General features: G+C 45.5%; 2 protein-coding genes across 10 annotated transcripts in view; one reads left to right on the plus strand and one right to left on the minus strand.

Annotated features, from left to right (window-relative positions):
• Nucleotides 1-24,386, plus strand: part of Pisd (phosphatidylserine decarboxylase) — a 121,629-nt gene that overhangs the window by 46,326 nt on the left and 50,917 nt on the right. For 5 of the 9 annotated variants that reach the window (XM_078039571.1, XM_078039572.1, XM_078039573.1 and 2 more), the window contains exons 4-8: nt 993-1,229; nt 1,485-1,623; nt 1,879-2,025; nt 2,306-2,466; nt 3,178-3,274. In XM_078039571.1, coding sequence (XP_077895697.1) covers nt 993-1,229; nt 1,485-1,623; nt 1,879-2,025; nt 2,306-2,466; nt 3,178-3,274 — 781 coding nt within the window. Of the gene's footprint in view, nt 1-992; nt 1,230-1,484; nt 1,624-1,878; nt 2,026-2,305; nt 2,467-3,177; nt 4,477-8,721; nt 8,767-24,386 lie in introns of those variants that run through there. The other 4 variants (XM_013364991.4, XM_005339869.5, XM_040292053.2 and 1 more) reach the window with 3 other exon arrangements.
• Sfi1 (SFI1 centrin binding protein) overlaps nt 4,418-24,386 on the minus strand; it is a 71,441-nt gene continuing 51,472 nt past the window's right edge. Inside the window, 18 exon segments of the mRNA XM_021719836.3 lie at nt 4,418-4,659; nt 4,740-4,851; nt 5,644-5,722; nt 5,823-5,961; nt 7,291-7,480; nt 7,639-7,743; nt 8,506-8,765; nt 8,838-9,014; nt 9,127-9,201; nt 9,666-9,740; nt 10,161-10,321; nt 13,512-13,608; nt 14,624-14,726; nt 15,699-15,775; nt 16,220-16,315; nt 16,833-16,908; nt 17,704-17,882; nt 18,178-18,259. Coding sequence (XP_021575511.2) covers nt 4,555-4,659; nt 4,740-4,851; nt 5,644-5,722; nt 5,823-5,961; nt 7,291-7,480; nt 7,639-7,743; nt 8,506-8,765; nt 8,838-9,014; nt 9,127-9,201; nt 9,666-9,740; nt 10,161-10,321; nt 13,512-13,608; nt 14,624-14,726; nt 15,699-15,775; nt 16,220-16,315; nt 16,833-16,908; nt 17,704-17,882; nt 18,178-18,259 — 2,188 coding nt within the window. The 3' untranslated portion in view covers nt 4,418-4,554.

Below are 24,386 nucleotides of genomic sequence, written 5' to 3' on the forward strand. Positions count from 1 at the left end.
TGGGGCAGTGGCCCCTTAGGTTTAGTGGCCCTGCAGGAGGGCTCTGGGGCCCCAATGTGTGGGACTGGCTCCCAAAAGTGATTCCCTTCTGCCTCCTGGGAGACCACAGGTAGGCAGCTCTGTGGACTGGCTTAGGCACAGAATGCTTCTGATGCAAGGTCTGCCGTCAGGCCCAGTGAAGCCCAGCAGGACAGGCCATCTTGAGTGCTGGCTAGGCCTGCAGGGCATCTCGGGACACTATGACATTGATATAGTACATGCATCTGAAAATGTCCTCTTTTCCTTTTAAGAAAGAGGATATACACTTTGGGCTATAGATCTGTCTGTGCTTCTGGGAACCTTTTACTCCTTTCTCAAGTGGTCTGCAGTGTAGGCAATGACCCCAGCCAAAGTCAAATGCCTATTGCCTCCTGCCAGTCTTCTCCAGACTATTACCAGGATTCCTATCTCCCATTTTCTCTTCCTTTCCTGTTTTTTGGGGGTGGGGTACTGGAGATTGAACCTAAGGGTGCTTAACTGCTGACCCACATCCCTACCAGCCCTTTTTATTTTGAGATTGGATCTAAGTTGTTTAGGGCATCTCTTAAGTTGCTGAAGCTGGCCTCAAACTTAGGACCCTCCTGCCTCAGCATCCAGAGTTACTGGGATTATAGGCATGAGCCATCCACTCCTGGCACCACCTCTCACTTTTAAGAAGTGAGACTATGTGGACCAGTCTACTTTTCTGGGACTAAGACAGTTACTCTTTGACCTGTGCAAAGTGATTAAAGTGACCTGAGCTCTGTACATCCTGTCTTCAGTCTGTGAGAATATTTGACAAGTGCAGTCTGGTTCCTAGTGACACAGCCACATCATAACAATCAGCCCCAGGCAACTAGGCCTCCCTAGGTAGCCTCTGTTGGTTCAAGTTCTCTCCTGTGGTTGGGGGATGATGACAGTACTTGGGTTTTTTGGAATATGGTCAACTCAGCCCCCTGCCCTGTGGCCTGCAGGTGGCCCTGTACAAGTCAGTGCCAACACGTTTGCTGTCACGGGCCTGGGGTCGCCTCAACCAGGTGGAGCTGCCGCACTGGCTGCGCAGGCCTGTCTATAGCCTGTACATCTGGACCTTCGGGGTGAACATGAAGGAAGCCGCTGTGGAGGACTTGCACCACTACCGCAATCTCAGTGAATTCTTCCGGCGCAAGCTGAAGCCACAGGCCCGGCCTGTCTCTGGGCTGCACAGTGTGGTGAGGTTTAATTCATACCTCTTCCTCCTCCTTTAGGAAATGGGATATATTATCTATGGGAACCAGGTACAGCAGCCCCCATTGCCTGTGGCCTCTGTGTGGCTTTCCCAGACTCGGTCCCACCTGCCGTATAAAGTTTATTTGTCCTGCATATCCAGAGGGTGGAGCTATGGGTGTTTGACACAAGATGAGGTGGGTGTCAACTAGGGGGAGCACTCTCCCCTTCCAGCAGCAAACCTCTCCTGGTCCCTCCAGATCAGCCCATCGGATGGGAAGATCCTCAACTTCGGGCAGGTGAAGAACTGTGAGGTGGAGCAGGTGAAGGGGGTCACTTATTCCTTGGAGTCATTCCTGGGCCCTCGCACCTACATGGAAGACCTGCCTTTCCCACCAGGTGGGTTACTGCACTGTTGGGGCTGGAGTAGACACCAGAGGCTAAGGAAAGGCTGTGGGACAGGGAATAAGGAAAGGCTTGGGAGACTGTGGGGTGGGCATGCTGGCACATTGGATCAGGAATCCCTCTGACCAAAGCCTTGAGGCTCTTGGAGTCCATGTCCAGGCTGCACATAGGCTTGCTGGATTCTCATGAGCTGGGTGGCACCTGGAGCTGGTATTAGAGCCTGACCCTCTTTTCTGCCCTTCCCCACAGCCTCTTCATGTGACTCCTTCAGGAACCAGCTGGTTACCCGGGAAGGGAATGAACTCTACCACTGTGTCATATACCTGGCCCCTGGGGACTACCACTGCTTCCACTCCCCCACTGACTGGACTGTCTCCCATCGGCGCCACTTCCCAGGTAGACACAGGACTGGCCTTTGGGTTGGAGCTGCCTCTGTGGGCTTCATGCTGAGGTCTTCACTTTCTTAATGTTAGGGTACTAGGCTCCAGGCTGGGGTTATCTAGACCAGGGGTTAAACACTTAGGTTGGCTGGGTATGGGCAGGGGACTTTGGAAAACTGGTCTGCATTTGGAATGACATCAGGGCAACAGGCCATTAGTTCCTTTGGGTCTCAGGCCATCCTGGGGTAGACATACCAGGCTCTGGGGAAGGATTATCATGTTCCCTACCCCCACAGGCTCCCTGATGTCAGTGAACCCTGGCATGGCTCGATGGATCAAAGAGCTCTTCTGCCATAACGAACGGGTAGTTTTGACAGGAGACTGGAAACATGGCTTCTTCTCGCTGACAGCTGTGGGGGCCACCAACGTGGGCTCCATTCGCATCTACTTTGACAGGGTAAGCAGAGCCCAGGCCATGCCAAAGTCCACAGGCTAGACTTCTTGAATTCCCTTGCTCCATCTGCTGTGCAGCCAGATCCACTGGGCCTGTAAATTTTAGGAGGGCCTTGCTTGTAGGAGAGCTAGAACCAGGCCTGGCTATGCTGAGCATCCACTCTGAGGGACATCCCTATCAGTTAAGACCTCCTTCTCTCCTTCCCTCCCACCCACTTTGCTGCCACTCATTCCTCTGGAAGTGGCTGGGGAGGAGAGAAGAAATTAACCTTTCTGCCTGGCCCTTTACTTTTACTGGGAACCATGATTGAAGTGTGAGGAAGGAACAGGAATGAGTCATGCCAACTGAGGGTTGAGCATGTAGGCAGAGCTGGCCTGAATGAAGAAAGAATTTGGTGCCCACCTGCCCAGGGCTTGCCTTTTTGGGTGTGCCCGACTCCCCACCACTGGCTGCTGACCTTGTACCATTCCAGCTGGGAGAAAAGTCAGATCTGATTTCTCCATGTCTCTCTTAGCCACAGTTCATAGCAGGTGCCAGGACTTTGTTGTGATCTGGCTGGACTAAGCTCCCCAACCCCGAGATATTGTCCCCATCACTCTTCTTGAACTGGGCTGGATGGTGGTGAGAATGAGCAACAGGATTCCAAACACAGGCAGGATTGGTACCCCTTGCTTCTGGGTCCCCTTCAATCCCTGCCCCATTACTCCTCCCCAGGATCTGCACACAAACAGCCCAAGGTACAGCAAGGGGTCCTACAACGACTTCAGCTTTGTGACGCACACCAACAAAGAGGGAGTCCCCATGCGCAAGGGTGAGCATCTGGGCGAATTCAACTTGGGCTCCACCATTGTGCTCATCTTCGAGGCCCCCAAGGACTTCAATTTCAGGCTGAAAGCAGGGCAGAAGATCCGCTTTGGGGAGGCTTTGGGCTCCCTCTAGGTCTTCCTTCTGCCTACAACTGCCAATGCACCTAAGGGAACTAAGGGTCTTTTATAGAAGCCCTCAGGGGTGTCTAGCCAAGGGAATCACCTCAGGTGTGTGTGGGAAGGTCGATCCAGTAGAACCTGGATGATTTGCTACTGCCTGTCCCAGAGGTGCAGACAAGAGATTCTGAATCCTCACGAGGCAGCCAGAACCCGTCATGCCTGCGATCTACCCTACAGAGAGAAAAAGTGTAGGTGTGGATAACCTCACAATCACATTTGGATCTTTTTTAAATGTTGTATAAACTGGAGATTCTTCTCTCCTAGTTGGTCTTGGATATTGTTAGGCGATGCTAAGTGCGAACATGCCCTCTAGCCTCCCCATAACTGGAGAGTTTTGTTGGACCCTTTGGCTTTTTCTGGTCTTGTCCCTTTACCTCCCATAGTGCACAGGATGAGCTGCCTCTTTGGCATGGATTGTGGACCCTCCCTCCCTCCCTCCCAGAGCAGGCCACACAGACTTCATGACAACTACTTTCTGTTCCCAAACTTGCCTCACCCTGCTTGATGGAAAAGCAAAATCTTTCTTTGCATTTGGGGCTTGACTGCATTGCTCTGGACTCTTGCCAGGATCTTCTGAGGATGGTAACTATGACACGGACCTTTGTAGGTAGGCCCTGAGGAGTGACCTTCCAGAGCTTCCTTGCATCAGGCAAGGCCAATTACTGTCCCACCTGGTGGCTAGGCTGAATGGGGCAGAAGCCTAGTTTGAGCTGGCATCGCTTTTTTCAGATCCAGCTCTACATAAAGTATGGGAAATTCCTGTTGTTCCAAGGACTGTGTTGGAGGCTAAAAGTATATGGTGGGTCAGTACTAGAAAACCTGTCCCAGGTGACAGGTATGTAGGCCTTGAGCAGTGGTGGGAACAGTCAGGTTACCTGTTGATCCTGTGAATTTCTCCTCCAGGGGAACTCATTGAATTTTTTCAACTGTATCAGTAGCACAGTATTTTTGTATGAAAAGTGGGAGACTTCTGAACAGTAATTCATTTAATTGCAAGACATTTTGAAATAAAAAGCTTAAAAACTCATTGTAGCTTTGCATTGTTCCTGGAGGCAGCTTGAGGCCTCCCCTGCAGCAGGGCTCCTGTCTTCCTGAGGTGAGCCCACTAGCACAGAGCCTGCCGCAGGGCCTGGATGCGCTCAACGCAGGTATTGATGTGTTGGCGCTGGGCCTGGAGCTCCTTGTCCAGCTGCTGGATCTGTAGTTCTATCTGGGGGTAGGGAGAAAGAGGCCCAGTTGAGAGGAAGCACAGTCTGGGGGACTGTCCCTGGAGATGGTCTAGGGTCTCACCTCTTCTAGTTCTTTCTGCACTCGTTGCTCTTCATCCTGGTCCTCAGGCCTGGGCTCTTCCTGGCTCAGCTCCAGCCACCTACGCAGGCTACTTGCTTGTCGCTGGCAGGACCTGATGGGGACACCCTGCCCGCTTGGGTCTTTTTTCTCTTGGGTTCTGGAGATTGAACCCAGGGGTACTCTACCAACTGAGCTACCTTTTTTTTTTTTTTTTTTTTTTGAGACGGGGTCTCACTATTGGTGTGACACCAACGCTGGCCTCAAACTTGTAACCCTCCTGCCTCAGCCTCCCAAATAGCTGGGATTATAAGAGTGCACCACCACTCTTGGCTCAAGTTTGGGTTCTTGGCAGTCTTCTGATGTGAGGATGGGTTGGAGGGAGAAACTTCTGGAAAGGCTCCCTTCTCTGAGCTGCAGGCCCTGGCTTGGGAGGCCAACACTTTTTTTCTCTCCCAGCCTTCTATGACCTTCCATAGCAAACAGCAACTCTTCCTATTCCTCTTTCCCAGTGATGAGCTATGAACAAGGGGACCAGTCTGTTTTCCCTCACATTTCTTAATGGTTTGGGGATTGTCAATCCCCAAACCATTATGTGCAGATGAGACCCAGGCCTACCCGTCCTCTGATACCTTATCAGCTTTACAATCACAACCCCTAGAGAAGAAAGCCAGAACCCAACCAGGACCTGTGTTCCACAGTAAGGCCATCATGGGTTTTCCCAAGCAGGACTAATTGGGGGAAATGTGTCTACAGCGAGACACGTTCCTGGTAACACACACTGGTTTGGCCCCTACCACACATTTGTGGGTCCTGGCAGCTGGCTGGCAGGAAATGGAACCTTCTGCCTTCCCAGGCCACACCTTTTCTTAAGGACAGGTCAAAGGGTGCATCCCCCAGGCCTCACCAAAGGTTCTGTTTGGTGTTCTGGTAGTGCTGTAATTGCTGCTGGATCCCCTCCAGTTCAGTCTCAAGGTTGTTGTGGCCTGTGACAAAAGAATGAGCTTTCCATCTTCTCTCTGGGACCACGGCAGGTGGCCACTCCAAGGTGAGTGCCCATAGCCCTGGCAGGCCCCTGGTACTCACCTACACTTCCAGAACCAAGCCCAGGCCCAGCCTTGATGCCTGTGAAGTCCTCAGGCAGGAGCAGATGGGAATCAGGGCCACTGGCCAGAGATGGGGGACCCTGGGGCTTAAGCCCAGTGTTGGTGGGCTGTTTTAACACCTGTAAAGGAAAGGAGGATGCTGACAGTAAATCCTCTTCTCCCTGTCTCACTCACTACCTGCTGCCCACTCTACCCCACGGGAGTCAGGGTGACTAGGCCCTGTCCCTTTCCCTGCCTGCTGGACCTGACATAATTGGTCAACCTCCACACCTTTACAGTGCCACCCCGCTGCATGAGAAGCTTCTTAGCACTATCAGCAGCAGACGTTTCAAGCCTGGCTTGGCCTTCTATCCCCACCTTGCTCTGGACTTCTGACCTTGCTAAACTTGGATTTCAGTAACAACAGTGGTCACAGGCAATTGTTCTCCCTGTTTCACCCACACCTGCCTCTACTCTCTCCCATGAAGAGTAGAAGAGTAGACGTGCACCTTCTATCATTGCCAGTCATGGAAGACCACCCTCTGGACCGCCCCCACCCCCAGCCACAGGGTTGTAACACACCACAGGGTTGTGACACACAAGAAGTGGCTCTATCCCCACCCTGTGCCTTTTGGGCACCAGCTTCTTGGGTGGCCTGACCCTAAGACTGTCACTTCTACTATACCCTCTGGTGCTCTCAGTCCTAGCTACTTGTGTCAAGGTTCTCTACATAAGCCTTCTGCCCCACTCTATGCTCTCTCTCAGTGGTTCCCAGGGTTCACCTTCAACCTCTGCTGAGGACATCCAATCTAGATTTCAGTCCCTGACCTCTTTCCTGAAGGCCAGACAATCTTGCTTTCTCTCAAATTTGACAGGGTAAAAAGGGACTCTTGGTGCTTCATCTGAAACCAAGCCCCATCCTATTTTTCTTCTTTTAGAACTCATCCCTCCCCTAGTTACTCAGGCCAGAAACCTATATCATCCTCCCCTCCCTTCTCACATCCACCAAAGCAGGTCCTGTCTAGACCCACATTTTCATCCCCACAGTGTTTGGCCTCAGCATCCAGGCCACTGCAACCTGGATCACATAGCTCCCAGTAGCCCAAAAGGAACCCAGGTTAAAAAACTTCTTCCTCTTCCCAAATTCCAAACTTTCCAGTATGACCAGCCTGACCCATAGGATCTGTGGTCACTCTATGGGTCTGCACACAAGATTCTTTTGGTTGTCCTGTTGTGAGAACAGAAGCTTCTGAAGAATAGGGACCTTGGCAGGCTATTGGCTGCTGTATTCCTTGGATCTGAAGTACAGAGTTACCAACATTTGGTAAATAAATGGAACCTCCCCATGTCCTTCCATACCAACGTGTTCCAAAAACAACGAATACAGCTGTAGCTATAGCACAAGGGCACCAGGAAGAGAACCAAAGACTAGACCAAAGAATGGGAGGATGGTCTGGTGGTGGACTCACCCTGGTCAATGCTTCCACCCGATAGGGCATGAAGGGGGAAGGAGGCAGTAGTTGTTCTGGGCTGGGACTTGCCACAGTGGGAAGCTTTGAGCAAGGGGCACAAGGCAGGACCCCAGGAAGGAAAGGCCTCATCAGGGAAGGGTGTGCAGGCTGGGCCCCATCTTGGCCCTGTTCTTGAGGCTTCTCAGGCCTAAGCAGAGAGACGACAGGAAGCTGATAAGGCCATGGAATCTTTCTTGGTTTCTCTGAAGATCAGGAAGGAGAGGGGGCTACCTAACATAGGACCTCAAAAACACAGGACCCAGATGAAGGTGTAGCTGCTGAGTGGCCCACAACCACATAACGTACCCTTGCCCCCTGAGGGGGACACACCCCCAAGACCTCTGGCTCTGCATGGGCTCCAGCAAGAAGTGTGGGCGTCGGGGTTGCTTCCTCCCCAAGCGGGCAGTATGGCTGGAAAGAAACATGGGTCTGTACCTTGGGCAAATGGAGGCTGCCAGGGGTCTGAGGTCTCGGGGGGAGGGGGAACCAACCTCTCCAGTGTTATAGGGGAGACTGAAGGTTACATAAGACAAGGCTCTGGCCTGAGGTCAGTAAGTATGTGTGGTGACCCTGGACCTGATAAAATTCTGTATTTTCTATGAATCCCCATGCACTTCTTTTGGCTTGTGCAGAAATTCTGGTGTCATGGGTACTCTTCCACATCATAGGAGGTATAGCCTCTGACACTGAGGCTGTCAGTGTGGAGCAGAGAAGAAGGCAGAGCAGAGATGGGGGCCCAGGCCCAGGTGCACTCCACCTACTCAAGATCAAGGCTCTTAGGTAGCACTGGTCACTCTGGGAGATGACAACTGCCTTAGGAGCAGTGTAGGTATAGGGTTTGGGGCCAAGGGGCAGGTGCCAGTCACAAAAAGGGGTTTCTGATGGAACCAATTTCCCCACTATAAAAGAGGGGAGATTAGCAGGCCTGGTACCAGGGGAAGGGACACACATTTATTGAGGGAAAAAAGAAGGGTCTAGAAGCCTCTCTGTTTTCTCTCCCATGCTCTGGGAGGGATGGGATCATGATGGAAGGGAGGGGACCTCAGCTACGACAAGGTCATTCATTACTGGCTCATCCCTTACCCTCCCAGGGTCCAGTTTCCTCCCTCCTGTACATCCCAGCTTTTGCCCAAGGTAGACATGAGAAGGAAGAGGTATGGGTAGGCCACTCACAGCTCCAGGAGGTGGGGCTCCCTGACAGCCAGCGGTAGGCTGCCCAGGACTCCCTGAGGTTGAGGAGTTGGCGGTCTCTTCGTCTCCAGGAAGGCATCCCCAGCCCCAATAGCAATGTGATCAGGAGGGGAACCCTCAAAAGTCACTCTCCTGCTGGTTATGATGGGCACAGGGGGCTGAGACTCCTTGCCCGAGCCCAGGGCCTTCTGTTTCCAGAGCTCAGCACAGTGGCAGACTGCACGGTGAAGACTGTGAGCTGCCTGCAACACAGCTTCTCATCAGTTTCTACTGTCCCCTCTCCACTGTTCAGAAGAAGGGAGCCCCATACCTACCTGGACCTGCTGCTGGGCTTGCAGCTGCTGCCGGGAGGCCTTCATGCTGGCTGTGAAACGCAGGAGCCGTGTGGCACCCTCTTGGAGGAGCTGCTGGTGGTAGGCCTGTACTGCCCGCTCTAGTCGCACCTTCTTCCTCCTCCTCTCCAGCACAAAGCCCAGCCATGCAGCCCAAGTCTTCAGGGAGGGCAACAGGTGAGGACCAGGCCTCCCTCTTAGGGCTCTCCCATGACCCAGGCAACTTCCCCCCACCCATGGCAGGAATGGCAATATGAAGAACCCCAGTTACCTTTGCCTGTAGGGAGAAGGACCAGAACCATAGGGCTCGTGCTGTACTTTGCTGTTCCTGTCTCCTGGCCACCAGCTATGGTCCAGAAAAACTGGGTTATTCAAAGGGGCCACTCTGACCACATGGCCTTGCTTTCACTTTGCCTTGCTCATCACTGTGTGACCAAGGCTTCCATTCTTTCACCAGGAAGAGCCTAACCCTGGGCCTGACTGTGAGGCACTCAACACACTCATGTCTGTAGATCAATGAATGATTCTAGGGAAGAAGGAAAGTGAAGGGCTCTCAGAGGGGAAAATGGCAGCAGCACATCTAGCTTGTGGAAGAATAGTAGAGGGAGGCACTGGGTTTAACCTTCAGCACCACAAAATAAATAAATAAGTAAGTGAAAAATAAAGGTTATTGTGTCTACCTACAACTAAAACAAGTAAGAAAAAATGCTTTTCACATTAATTTTTGGATATTACACCCATGTGTTTAATATGACAATTAGAGATGTGGACTGAGAGGGATGCAGGAAGAGGTATTGTGTTGCCTCCCACCTGCTGTCTCCACCAGCAGAAGCAGGCCTTGCTGAGTCTCTGCACCAGGAGCTGGGCGCCCTGCATCTGCAAAAACTGGGGAGAGAACAAGTATACACGGAGTCAAGTATCCCACATCCTGGGTTCTGGCCCGAGGCAACTGTCCTCCCATTGCCAGGATTCCTAGGTGATCCAAAAGGACTCCTGTATAGGCAGAGAATGTCCAGATAAATTGGTAGGGCCCTCATCGAGGACAAGCCAAGGTCAGGGTGAACCAGGTTTCTCTCCTGAGCCATATTCCTCCCAAGGGAGACCCAATTCTAAGGCTAACTACCCTGAGCCACCACTAAATGCCCAGGCAGGCTCTTGCTGTCTTATTACCACAGGATCCCAAATAACCCAGCACCCAGGCAGCTGCCTTGAGTTTTGTCCAGAGTCCCTCCTTGAGAGGTGGTCCTGCCTGGCAGCCATCCTAATGCCTGCCACATGGGGGAAACTTGACAGCTGCTGCCTCACCTTTTTCCTGACACACCCCAGATAGTACTCCTTCCACCACGCCATCCCCTTTAACAGCAGCTGCCGTCGGTGATGCTGGGCTGCTCTCTCTAGCTGGGCTCTCTGCTGGGCTGCCCTCTGGCTGCAATCCCGCCATTTCTGAAACCAGGTTTGGAGGTATCCTAGGGCAGATGCAAACTAGAGTTTGACTGTTTGTAGAAGTTTTTAAAGTTACAATGCAGTGGGGAGGTTTGGGGACCAAAGAATGTGATATAGGATAGTCAGGATGTCCAGCCGTCTGTGAGTAAAACTACGACGTGCACCATCGTCACTCTATAAGGATAATTATGACTACCTTCAGTGACTCTTGAGCACTGGAATCAGACTTGTTTATTGCACCTTGCAAGGGTACACTTGCCCTAGATTATACTCCACCTCGGAGAGTCACATACAAGGTGATACCAAGTACTTGGAAGGAGACCCTTAGTCTGAAGAATAAGGGAGCCTCCTGCTGGAGTGCAAGCTTAGAGGAGGAGGCAGACTCGTTTCATCAGATAAAACCAAGGTTCATTCAAGTCATCCTGAGCCATGACCAGATAGGTCTGCCAGCATGTCCTGACTTCCTACACTCTGGGCAAGGGCCACATCCTGCATTTTATTTTTGTCACCAGATTCTCCTTTTGGTGAAAATTTCATGAGCCCCCGAAGAAGTTTCTTTTCAAGACAACAAGAAAAGGGTTGACACTGGGGCACTGATGATACATAGGTGGTTAGCCCATCAGGACCCACTGCAGCAAGCAGGGAAGGAAGCCATCACAGGTTGGAAGCCAACTGTACTATGCACTGATAATCTTGGGAAGATGTCTTTTATTTGCCCATGTATCCATATAATTTCAATGAATTCCCTTTAAGTGATAACCATGGAGGAAGGAACAATATCCCCATTTTACAAAGAGCCGGGATCATGCCTGAGATCACTGAGCCAGATTATGACTTCTAGCCTGCACCACTTCTTTTTTTAAGAGATGGAATTTTGCTGTGTTTCCCAAGCTGGCCCCAAACTCCTGAGCTTGAGCCATCATCTTGCTTCCACCTCCAAAGTAGCTGAGACTATAGACACATACCATTACACTTGGGTAAGCCTGCCCTTATAAGGACTCCACTTAATGTGTCTTATATCTTCTCCTTAGTCCCTCCTCCCCGGCATCCAAAAAAGATGTGCATGAGACTCAGACCTTAATCTAAACCAAGAAATTGATTCCCAAGTATTTATGGTGCACCAACCAATCACTTCTTGGCCTTGGCTAAGATCAAGTGTACTGGCACAAACTACATGCAGTGTCTTGTTCCTTAGCCTCCCAAATCCCTTGTGCCATCTGTAATGGACATGGTAAACCCAGGGCCTGCTATGTGCCACCACCCCCTTCTAAAGAAAGTCCTGCAGAGAAGCAGCTTCAGGCTATACCTGGAACCTATCTCATCTAATTTTCCAGCATGGCCAGAAGTGGATACCTGACCTACAGTAGCTGACCCAAACTGCATCAGGTGTACAAACAGAAATGAAAATAAAAAAGTGGGCTTTGCATTCTTAAACATACATCAGTCAGGACCCAACCAAAGTGGATAAACTTTTGTCCTGTAGCAAATTCTATTAAAGTCAAATTAATAACTTGGCTGATTTTTGCTACAGTCCAATTTAAACCATTTTTGATTGTTTTCACTTCTGTATTTTCATCTATTCTAACCACAGGTTCTCCCCTTTAGAGTGTCACATTTCCCTCTCCACTATGGACCCAACTGTGTTAGAAGATAAGTCCCCATAGGTCTTTTCTGTGTCTGCACATCTTCTGCACAGAGGCATCAATTTCTATCCTGCACTATCAAGGATATTTATACAGCATGAGTGGGATTTCCTGCTCAATGGGACATAGCAAGTCTTTAGTTCTTGAACATATAAGGATCCAACTACATAAGAAAGCAAGGGCTCTTACCAACACAGGGGTTGACTTGATGAGCAGCTGCACTCAGGAGAGGGTCTTTTCCATCAAAACACACCCCCTGCCAGTGTGGTGGCTTATAATACTAGCAACTCAAGGGTTGAGACAGAATTCCAAGTTTGAGGCCAGCCTCAACAATTTAGGCAGACCCTAAGCAGCATAGTGAGACTCTTTCTTTTTTTTAAAAAAAAAAAAAAAAAAAAAAGGAAAGATGTGGGAAGTTGGAGATGTAGCTCAGTGACAAAGTATCCCTGGTTTAAATCCCCAGTACCAAAAACAAAAAACCTACACCCCCTTAGCTGGGTTCAGTAGCACATACATACCTGTAATTCTGGCACTCAGGAAGGAGGCTGAGTGCAGAGGATCACAAGTTCAAAATCAGCCTGAGCAAGACTGTCTCAAAAAAATAAACAGGGATGGGATTGTGGCTCAGTGGTATAGCATTTGCGAGGCACTAGGTTTGATCCTAAGGACCACATAAAAAATAAATAAAATAAAGGTATTGTGCCCATCTACAAACAGAAAATATTAAACGAGGGGCTGGGGCTCAGTGGTAGAACGTTTGTCTAGCATGAGTGAGGCCCTGGGTTTGCATCTCAGCACCACATACAAATAAATAAATAAATAATAAAAATATTTTTTTAAAAAGAAAAGAAAATATTAAACGAACAGGGCTGGTGATATAATCCCTGGGTTCAATCCTCTGTAACATACACATACACACACACTCCCTGACATTTACCACTCTTCCATTCCAGCTTCATTTTTTAATTTCCTCATGGATGACAAGCCTTGGCCTTCCATTTTTACACAAGCTTGTGAATCCATTGGGAAGGGAATTTTATAATATAATATACTGGATTGACTAGCACCCCCACGCCTCAAAGATTCATGTCTTTCAAGGTCATGAATTAATAAAGTAATGTCACACTAGAGCAGGGTAGGTCCTAAATCCAATATGTGTGCTGGGGAAGAAGCTCAGTGGTAGACTACTTGCCCAGTACGTGTAAGGCCCTGTGTTCAATCCCCAACACTGAAGGAAAAAAAAATCAATATGCCTGGTGTCTTTATGAGACCCAGAGACACAGGAAGAAAACATCAAGTGAAGATGGAGGATGAGAATGAAGTGATGTATCTACATGAACACCAGGGATGGCTGGCAGCCAGCAGAAACTAGAAAACTCAAGGAAGGATCCTCTCCAGACCCTTTGAAGGGAGTAAGTCCTCCCGACATCTTGATTTCTAGCCTCCAACACTGAAAGAATACATTCTTGTGGTTGAAGCTTCCCAGTTGTAGGGAGTAAATGGAACCCAAGACAGTTCTGCATCTTTCACACTCCTTTTGATACTTCTTGCTTCCAGGATCCCCACTTACCCTTATCTAGCACCTTCCGGGCCTCTCTGAGGATATCTGCCTCCTGTTGTCGGTAATATATTTGCACTGATGCTACCTCCCGCCACTGGAGCAGGATCTACAGGCAGGCAAAGAACATAGATCACTGTATGTCCTGACTTCTAAGGACACGTGAGGTCTATGATGGTAGCTCCTGGTGAGGTGAAGCCAAATGGTTGATGTTTGGCTCTGACACACTTCTAAGAAGCACCCGCCATCCATGCACCATCCATATAGACCTAGGACACAGCCTCAGGTCCCTCTCAGGCCCTAAGAGGTGCTGGGACTTTTCTAGAGGATTTAAACTATACCACGCTACAGAGAAATAAAGTAGTTAACACATTACATGAGCTTTAATTATATTATTATTTGTTAATCAGATCATATACAGTATATGCACTCTTTCCTATTAGAGATACATACAAAATCACAATAACAAAATACATTGAAAAGTCAGGCAGGAGAAGCCTGAGGCCTGTTTCACATTCATGATCCCCATTTCCACCAAAATCATCTCCCTTCCAAGCTTGGAATCTTAGCTTGGATCTCGTTTCCTCCTTCCAGAGCAGGGGATGGCTTTCGAGTTTAGATGGCTTTAGTCTGAGAACAGACTGGCCCTTGACCAAATATAATTGCTTCTCTTTCACAGAAGCTTCATTTCCAAGACTGGCCTGTATCTGCTTTATTCTAAAAAACATCTAGGGCTCAGGGATTCCATTTGTTTGAGTTCCCTCTTTTCTGTAACATATTTTCTTCCCATAGCCATGTCCTGCCAATGTCCCATTCCCAGAGCTTGGGACCAGCGCTACCATATGATATATTTCCATACCCATTCCACAGATAATAACTAGTTCACTTACTATGTGCCATGTTTTTACTGTAATGGGCATTGATTCATACTTTTAGTAAAAAAACAAACAAAAAACAAAAAACACCTGCAGACATGGATGTATGTCTGTGTGCTAGAGGAAGGTTATCTATTTTTTGGGTATCTTACTCAGTGTTAATCTTTAGCACCAGTCCCTACCCAACACCCTGGCTGAAACATGGCCCCTAAGTTCCCTGGATAACCAGCTTGCCTCCCTGTACCTCACCTTGGAACACATGGTCTTTCTGTAGTGTGCACTTGCTTGCAGGACTTTTCTGGCCTCATCCACACGGGCCACTGTGTTCTCTCTCCAACGACATAACACCCGCCTGCAAGTACATGGCCAGGCCAGGGCAGAACCTCAATATGGAGAGACATGGGAAGCCTCTGTGAATTGTTCCTCATTCTCTCCCCATACCTGAGTTAGTATTCTCCATGCCTCTGAGTATCTGCTTCACTGACACCCAAATTTATGCTCATGTCTACATCCAACAAACAAATGCTAGGCACCTGTTCTGTGCTAGACATAAAGTGAGTAGCCAATACCCAGTAGTGCACAACACCACATCTTTAGAAGTTTAAATGATAAAATGAATATGGAGCTCTAACTAGGTGATAACAATACAGGCAATTCTCGGGATAATAAGTTCAGAGAGATAGGGAAGATGGGGAAGGACAACTAAAATCCAGCATGTACTTGCTGTGGAGTTAGTGAAGGATTACCTAGTGTGAACCCCAGAAGAGTAATGGAGATGTTTAAAGTTCACAAGGTCCTTAGCCCACATGCCACCTAGAAAAGTATGTGCTGAACATAAACAAAGGAAGGAAAAGAGAGAGGGGAATAAGAAAGGCCTAACAGAAAAGAGTGAGTTCAGAGCTTAACCAAGAAGGAATGGAGGGTGGGCCATAAGTGCCCTTCAAAGATGAGCAATGCAGATAAGTCTCAGAGGGCTGGGAGGTGACTCTTAAGAGTCAACTGTGAAGGAACCATTTGGGAACTGACAGGAAAGGGGATCACTGCAGGCTCCAGGGCAGAAGAGGAAATGGTGCCTTGAGAGATTTTGCAAGCATCCAGGAGAGGTCTGCTTTTCAAGGTCCTACTCTGACAATAGCAGGAGTTTAAAACATACTGAATGAAGCAGTAAACACAGTGCATTGCTGTGGAAAAGCCAGAACCACAATTTGAACAATAAGAGACACTCAGAACCATCCTCTGCTTGGCCCAAGGCAGGAATCTATAGTGTCTGGCTCTGTTCCTTCTTGCTGAGCCTGAGCCCCCACAAGACCCCCGGGAGACTCACCCCAGCAGCTTCCTGTTGTGCTGGCTCTCCCTGGCTGCCACCTCCTGTAGGATGCTCTGCACTCTGCCCTGGTAAGCCTGAAAGAGACAAAAATGACTGGAGGCCACTCCTGGGCCTACACTGCCCCTTATTCCAGGTAGGCGTTAAAGGTGCATTTATAATAGGGGGCCCAGAGCACTCACAAAGGGTGAGGACAGGCTGAAGGACGCTATTCCAAGGCCAGCAGATACCCCAGACTGCCCAACTAGGCCCTCCCCTAATAGGTCAAACCCCTGGACTCCTATTCATGAGCCTGTTTTTGTATAAGGCCATGTACTTGTTTTCACTTTGCCCAGTAAGAACTGACAGATCCTGTGGCTCTGAGACCCATTGTCTTGGGCACCTACACTGTTTGAGGCTTGTTGAATTATTCTGGGGAAGGACAGGAAAAACAAGGGGGAAAAAAAAAAAAAAAAAACAGTTTCCAGAAACATCCCCTGCCCCTACAACAAGGTGATCTGGAGGAAAGAAGTGGCTCCTACCAGCCACTTCTGCAGCGCCCTGTGCAGGGTAGCACGCCGGCCATGCAGGTCTGCTTGCATCAGCTTCTGCTGCTCAGTGGCACGCAGGGCCAGGCACTGTGGACAAAGGAAAAAGCAGCCACCTGGGCTAAGAGACTAGGTGGGGGACAGTTTCAGTTCTGCTGCCATCTTATATTCCATTTGTTTGAGCTTGCATAAAGTACTTAACCTCACTGAGCCTCAGTTTCCTCATCTGTAAATATGTGCTTCGAAGGGGTTTTGTGAGGACCAAATGAGGCAGGTCCCTAACTTATAATGGTCAATCATTGTTATCTTAAACATTTTATACACCCAATAGGGTCCCTATAAAGGGTTAGATTAGGAATTTAGATTCTGGAAATTCACATGTGATCAGCCTGGTACCTAAAAGAACAAGAAGTTCCTGAGCTAATCATCGCATAAAAGTGAACTGACATTGCCTCATCTGCTGCCTGCCCTCCTCCCCTAGCTCAGAGATACGAGCCTTCCAAGGTACTGCCAAAGAGCCCATCTGTCCACTCTGAGTCATGATGATAATACACAGCTCCACCTGTCCAAAAGCCACTCCTGGGTGGTACCCGTGCCAAAGCCTTACCTCCCTCCACCTGTTCCAGGCCCAACGCAGGAGCCGTACCCGGTAGAACTCCACAGCCAGTGCCCTGCCCAACCTCCTGCAAGATGACAGGTGGATATCAGCCATGCAGCCCAGATCCAGGTGGGGGCCTCCTGATGGGCTCCCCTTCACAGACTCTGGCCCCTACTTAGTGGTTAAGTTTTGGGGGGAGTCAAGGCCCTCTATAAAGATCTGCCAAAGGACTTGGGCTCTCTTCCAGAAAAATTCACATGTAATCAAATTTTTGTACACAATTTCATGGGCCTGAAGTAGCACTAGGGCCTATTCCTTTGTAGGTATGCTAAAGCCCTGTCCACTCCTGAGAAGGTGCCTGAATGTGGCCAGAATGTGAGAGGTAATAAGATTCTTAGAACACACTAGTGGATACAGAAAGGTACCAAAGCAGGAAAACCTCTGCAGTGGACATGGACTGCCTACACTGTCCATCCCCCACAGCTACATGGTATGGTAAAAATTACTGCCCATTAGCCTTAGCCACTAGGTTCTGGCCAGTTATCCTCAAATAGGCTTATCAGTCTATTCGCTGGCCATAGTCACTTCAAATGGGCTCCAATTAGTAAGCAAAATAATGGATAGGACCTCCCAAATCCACAGAACACTTCTGTTCCAACTGAGATCCTACCGCTGGGAATACCATGATCCTCAAGGAACACCCCAAGATCCTCTCCCTATAGTCCGAGTTTTATTTAGACTATTTCAGGTTGAATTTCTGGAACTTACAACCGGTCTAGGTTAACACAGGCCTCTGGGCAGGCACTTGGAGACAACCTTGGTGCTATGGTCCAAACTGGCCTGGGTAGAAAGGACTTCTGATACAGAACTGATCACTCACTCTTTTCTGAGCCCTTGGGCACTCTCCCTCCATGTGTGGAAAACATTCCTCAGTTGTCCATGGTGGTGGTGGGCACAGGCCACTGCTTGCCACTCTTGCTCTTGGTGATGTGCTGCTGCCTGCTGGTGCCAGGTGGACCAGGACCTATGCAGAAGCTGTCGCTCTGCATGGAGGATGGCCTGAGGGACAACAGGAGGAAGAGAACAAAACAAGTCAGATAGGAGACTCCACAGGTCATGAATAATGACCAAGGAAAATAAAAATGGATTTTTAGGTGTCCTGGCCCAGAAGCTATCTATAAACTCTACTAACAGACACAGCTGGCCAGAACCTGTTCCTGGCTTATAAGTAACAGGAAGGAATGCTGTAGTATAGGCCTGAGTTCTGTGCAACTTCCTGAAGAGGGAACACAGTGAGAGCAGGATTTAAAACATGTCCTAACCCTTTAGGAACCTCCTCAGGGAGAGTTCTTACCATTGTCTCTGCCAAGCGGTTTTCTCGATGCTGAAACATCTTCTGCCACCAGATAGAAAAAACTTGCTTCTCTAATGTCTCCCTAAAAATAAAAAATAAAAACTGAATAGTAGTTAAACACATTTAAAAAAAAATCCACAGGACTACAAGTTTCAAATACTCAAGATTTGCCCTTGATAGTTCTAATGAGGAAAAAAGGAAAGAAAATGGGAAGGAATGCAGACAATAATATCACCCATAAAAAACTCCAAACTCCAACATTTCCCCAGGTATTTCTGGCATCAGAAGCAGAGATTTGAGATCCAGAATGCTAAAGAAGCTGGAATTTAGGATCAGGCTATTGGAAAAGTGGGTGTTGAGCAAAAGAAAATACCCAGAATTTTACTGAGGTACTTCCAGGTCCTCAGATGAGGGCACACTCTCTGAGGCCCAGCAGACAGTGGTTCTTGCAGATCTAAGGGCCATATAAAGATACCAGAGGTTGGACAAGAATGGCCTAGCGAGAGTGGAGAGAACAAAAACAAAAGCTTAGATCGTTTCTATTTCACTTGTACAATAAATATGCTAAAGATTAAAGGGAAATGATAAAAATGAAAACTTAAATCTACATGAAGAAACAAGAACAGTAGAAATGAAAAGTATAAGGGTAAATATAAGAGAATATTTTTTTCTTAATTTTTAGAAAGATTTCATGATTATTAAAAGCCAAAAAATATGGTTTTGTGGGGTAAAAACTATGCATTGTAGATGTTAAATACATGACAACAAATATCAAGGAAGGGAAGAAAATGGAACTTTACTGTTTTTATATTTTATATTTAATATAAAATGGTGTACAACTGTAATAAGTGAAGGATGCACACTGTTATCTCTAGAACAATGATTTAAAAACTACAATGGCAACAATAATGCATCAATAAAAATGTATCAATTGAAAAAAATACAAATAAAAGTGAAAAAAAACTACAATGATACTGAGCTAAAAAATATCAGGAAGTAAAATGAAATACTAAAAATTTTTAAATGTCCTCTATACAAGGCAAAAAGGAGGGAAAAATAGACTTTAGTCCACCCATACCATGGTTACATGAAATATAAATGAACTAAACATTGTAACTATAAGGCAGAGATTGTCAGACTGGATTACAAAAATTAAGAAGCAATTAGATGATCAAGAAATACATGAAAAAATGCTCACCATCTCTAGCAGTCAGAGAAATGCAAATCAAAACCATCCTAAGATACCATCTCACTCCAGTAAGATTGGCAGCCATTATGAAGTCAAACAACAAGTGCTGGCAAGGATGTGGGGAAAAGGGTACACTTGTACATTGCTGGTGGGACTGCAAATTGGTGTGGCCAATTTGGAAAGCAGTATGGAGATTCCTTGGAAAGTTGGGAATGGAACCACCATTCAACTCAGCTATTCCCCTTCTTGGACTATTCCCTAAAGACCTTAAAAGATCGTACTATAGGGATACTGCTACAACGATGTTCATAGTGGCACAATTCACAATAGCTAGACTGTGGAACCAACCTAGATGCCCTTCAATAGATGAATGAATAAAAAAATGTGGCATTTATACACAATGGAGTATTACTCTGCACTAAAAAATGACAAAATCATGGAATTTGCAGGGAAATGGATGGCACTAGAGCAGATTATGCTAAGTGAAGCTAGCCAATCCCTAAAAAACAAATGCCAAATGTCATCTTTGATATAAGGAGAGCAACTAAGAACAGAATAGAGAGGAAGAGCATGAGAAGAAGATCACCATTAAACAGGGACGAGAGGGAGGAGGGAAAGAGAGAGAGAAGGGAAATTGCAAGGGGTAAAGGAAGGAGACCCCCATCGTTATACAAAATTACATGTAAGAGGAAGTAAAGGGAAAGGGGAAAAAACAAGAGAGAGAAATGAATTACAGTAGATGGGGTATAGAGAGAAGATGGGAGGGGAAGGGGGATAGTAGAAGATAGGAAGGGCAGTAGAATACAACAGACACTAGTACGGCAGTATGTAAAAAAGTGGATGTGTAACCGATGTGAATCTGCAACATGTATACAGGGTAAAAATGGGAGTTCATAATCTGCTTGAATCAAATGTATGAAATATGTCAAGAGCTTTGTAATGTTTTGAACAACTAATAATAAAAAATTAAAAAGAGGCAATTAGATGTTGTTTATAGGAGATATGCTTTATTGAACATGAATACAGATAAACTAGAAGTACAAAAATGGAAAATCATAAAAACAGTAAACATAAAAAAGCAGGTGAGATTATATAAATATAATATAAATATAAAAGGCAGACTTTTACAAAAACAAATATTACCAAAACTAAAGAAGTTCATGTCAAAATAATAACAGGGACAATTCATCAGGAATATATAACTATCTTAAATGTATATACACAGATAACAGATTTTCCAAACACATCAAGCAAAACTGACAGTATTACTGAAAGAAACAGATAAACCTATAAACAAATAAAATATGTAAGGGCAGAAAATTTGAAAATGAATTTTAACCTATTTGACTTAATATTTAAGACCATTATACCCATCAATTGGGTATAAACTTTTTTTTTTTGATACTGAGAAGTTAATCCAGAGGCACTTAACCACTGAACCACATTCCCAACCCTTTTTTGTATTTTAGTTAGAGACATGGTCTCACTCAGTTGCTTAGTCACTAAACTAGACACACACAAACTCACTCTCTCTCTCTCTCTCTAAAAAAAAATATATATATATATATATATATATATATATATGCCATAAAATAAATGTCAATAGAGTTAAGAAATTGAAGTTATATGAGGTATAGTCTCTGGTCACAGGGAATTAAATTAGAAATTTAGAACAATAATATGTAAGGAAAATTCCCAATTATTTGGGCATTAAGCAACATACTTCAACAAAACCATGGTCAAGGAAGAAATCACAAAGGAAATGAAAATGTACTTTTAATTGAATAATAATGAAAACATAACACATTAGAATTTACGGGATGAAGCTAAAAGTAGAAGTAAATCTTATAGTTCAGAATGGTTATATTTGAAAAGAAACATTTAAAAACAGTAATCTAGCAAAAAGTTGATGATCTGAACTTCTACTTAAAAAAAGGTAGAAAAAGAGGGCAGGGGATGTGGCTCAAGCGGTAGCGCGCTCGCCTGGCATGCGTGTGGCCCGGGTTCGATCCTCAGCACCACATACCAACAAAGATGTTGTGTCCACTGAGAACTAAAAAATAAATATTAAAAAAAATTTTCTCTATCTCTCCCTCTCCTCTCTCACTCTCTCTCTTTTTTTTTTATTTATTTATTTTTTATTGTTGGTCGTTCAAAACATTACACAGTTCTTAATACATCATCTTTCACAGTTTGATTCAAGTGGGTTATGAACTCCCAACTTTACCCCGTATACAAATTGCTGTATCACATCAGTTACCCTTCCATTGATTGACATATTGCCTTTCTAGTGTCTGATGTATTCTGCTGTCTGTCCTATTCTCTACTATCCCCCCTCCCCTCCCCTCCCCTCCCCTCCCTTTTTCTCATCCCTGTTTAATGTAAATCTTCTTCTCAAGCTTCATTCACTCTCTCTTTAAAAAAAAAAAAAAAAGGTAGAAAAAGAAATTCAAATTAAACCAAAAGAGTAGAAAGAAGGAAACTATTAAAAACCTAAAACTATGGGGCTGGGGTTGTGGCTCAGTGGTAGAGCGCTCGCCTAGCACATGCAAGGCCCTGGGTTAGATCCTTAGCACCACATAAAAATAAAGAAAGAAACACCAATTTAAAAAATATATATATTAAAAAAAGCTAAAACTATGTAACAAAAAATAAGAAACAAAAGCCAAAAGTTGGGATTAAAAAAAAAAAACCTGATAAGTCCCTTGAAAAATTATTTAAGAAGAACAAGAAACACTAATTAGAAAAATCAAGAATGACAAAGATTCTATCTACATTGAAGGACACAAAAGGCATTACTAAGAACAGCTTTATACCAATATATTTGACAACTTAGATGAAATGAAAATTATCTTGAAAAGTTTTACAAAACTGACACAAAATGAAATAGGAACTCTTTGTGGCTCCATGTCTATTCACAAAATTAAATTTGTAATTGAAAACCTTTCTAGGGCTGGGGTGTAGCACAGTGGTAGAGCACTTTGCCTAGCATGTGTGAAACACTGGGTTTGATTCTCAATACCGCATATAAATAAAGAAAGAAAAATAAAGGTTCACTGACAACTTAAAAAAGAAAAAAAGAGAAAACCTTTCTATAAGGAAAACTCTCAGCCCAAATAATTTAACTAGCAAATTCCATTAAAAATTTAAAGAAAAAAACACTATTGATCTTACAGTCAGAAAATAAACATTACCAAAAAATGCAAATCTCTATATAAAAATCCTTAACAAAATAGTAGTAAGTCAAAATCATAATTATACTGGAGACCCTAGGCAGTGCAACAAGAACAGCAGCAGCAAAGAAGACACACAGTTTAGAAAGAATTAAAGATATTTTCATCTGTATACAACATGATTGTTTATGCAATTATTAGAAAAGAGAAACTACTAAAACTAATAAGTGAATTTATAAAGGTCATAGAATAAAAGGTTATCAATTATTTTTCTATATACTAGGAGCAGACAATTAGAAAATGAGTTTTAAAAATAATTCCATTTACACTAGCATTTAAAACTAAGTTATTTAGGAATTTTAATAAAAAAATAAAATCTCTATATAGCAGGAATGGTGGCACAGTCCTGTAATCCTAGGAGCTTGGGAGACTGAGGCAGGATTCCAAGTTCAAAGCCAGCCTCAGTAACTTAGTGAGGCCCTAAAAAACTGTTCCAAAATAAAATAAAAAGGGCTGGGGATGTGGCTCAGTTGTTAAGCACCCCTGAGTTCAATCTCTGGCTTAAAAAACAAAAAACAAAATAAAACAAAAAAAAAAACCTCTATGTATAAGTGTTGGAGAGATGTTGGGGAAAAGGGTAAACTTATACATTGCTGGTGGGACTGCAAATTGGTGCAATCACTTTGGAAAGCAGTGTGGAGATTCCTTAGAAAACTTGGAATGGAACCACCATTTGACCCAGCTATCCCACTCCTTGGTCTATACCCAAAGGACTTAAAATCAGCATACTACAGTGACATAGCCATACCAATGTGTTTATAGCAGCTGAATTCACAATAGATAAACTGTGGAACCAACCTAGATGCCTATTAATAGATCAATGGATAAAAAAACTGTGCTATACACACACATAATGGAATATTACTCAGTATTAAAATAAAATAAAATTAAGGCATTTGCAGTTAAATGGATGGAGTTGGAGAATATTATGCTAAGCGAAGTAAGCCAATCCAAAAAAACTGAAGGCCTAATGTTTTCTCTGATTAGTGGATGCTGATCTATGATGGGGGGAGGGGCATGGGAAGAATGGAGGAACTTTGGATTGGGCAAAGGAGAGTGTGGGGAAGGTTATGGGGGTAGGAAATACGGTGGAATGAGATGGACATCATTACCCTAGGTACATGTATGATTGCACGGATGGTGTGTCTCTACATTGTGTACAGAGAATTGGAATGTTGCATTCCATTTGTGTATGATGAATTCAAATGCATTCTGCTGTCATGTACAACTAAGTAGAACAATAATAACAACAACAACAACAACAACAAACTATTGGGAATAATTAAGGAAAACTTATTTCAAAGGAGAAATGTAGCCAGATGCAGTGGCTGAGGCAGGAGAACTGGAGGTTCAAGGTCAGCCTCAGTAATTTAGCAAGACCCCAAACAACTCAGTGAGAACCTGTCTTTAAATAAAATACAAAATAGGGTTGGTGATATGGTTCAGTGGTTGAGTGCTCTTGAGTTTATTCCCTGGTACTCCCCGGCACCACCCCCCAAGGAGAAATGTATCAGATTCAGTAAAATCACAAACAAAATCCCAAAAGGATTATTTATAGAAACTGGCAAATTGATACAATTTACGTGGGAATGCACATAGACTGAGAATACACAAAACAGCCTTGAAATTTCAAGAATAAGGGGCTGGGGATGTGGCTCAAGCGGTAGTGCGCTCGCCTGGCATGCGTGCCGCCCGGGTTCGATCCTCAGCACCACATACCAACAAAGATGTTGTGTCCACCGAGAAATAAAAAATAAATACTAAAAAAATTCTCTCTTTCTCTCTCT

This window comes from Ictidomys tridecemlineatus, chromosome 2 (genome assembly GCF_052094955.1).
Source record: "Ictidomys tridecemlineatus isolate mIctTri1 chromosome 2, mIctTri1.hap1, whole genome shotgun sequence".
Taxonomy (NCBI): Eukaryota; Metazoa; Chordata; class Mammalia; order Rodentia; family Sciuridae; genus Ictidomys; species Ictidomys tridecemlineatus.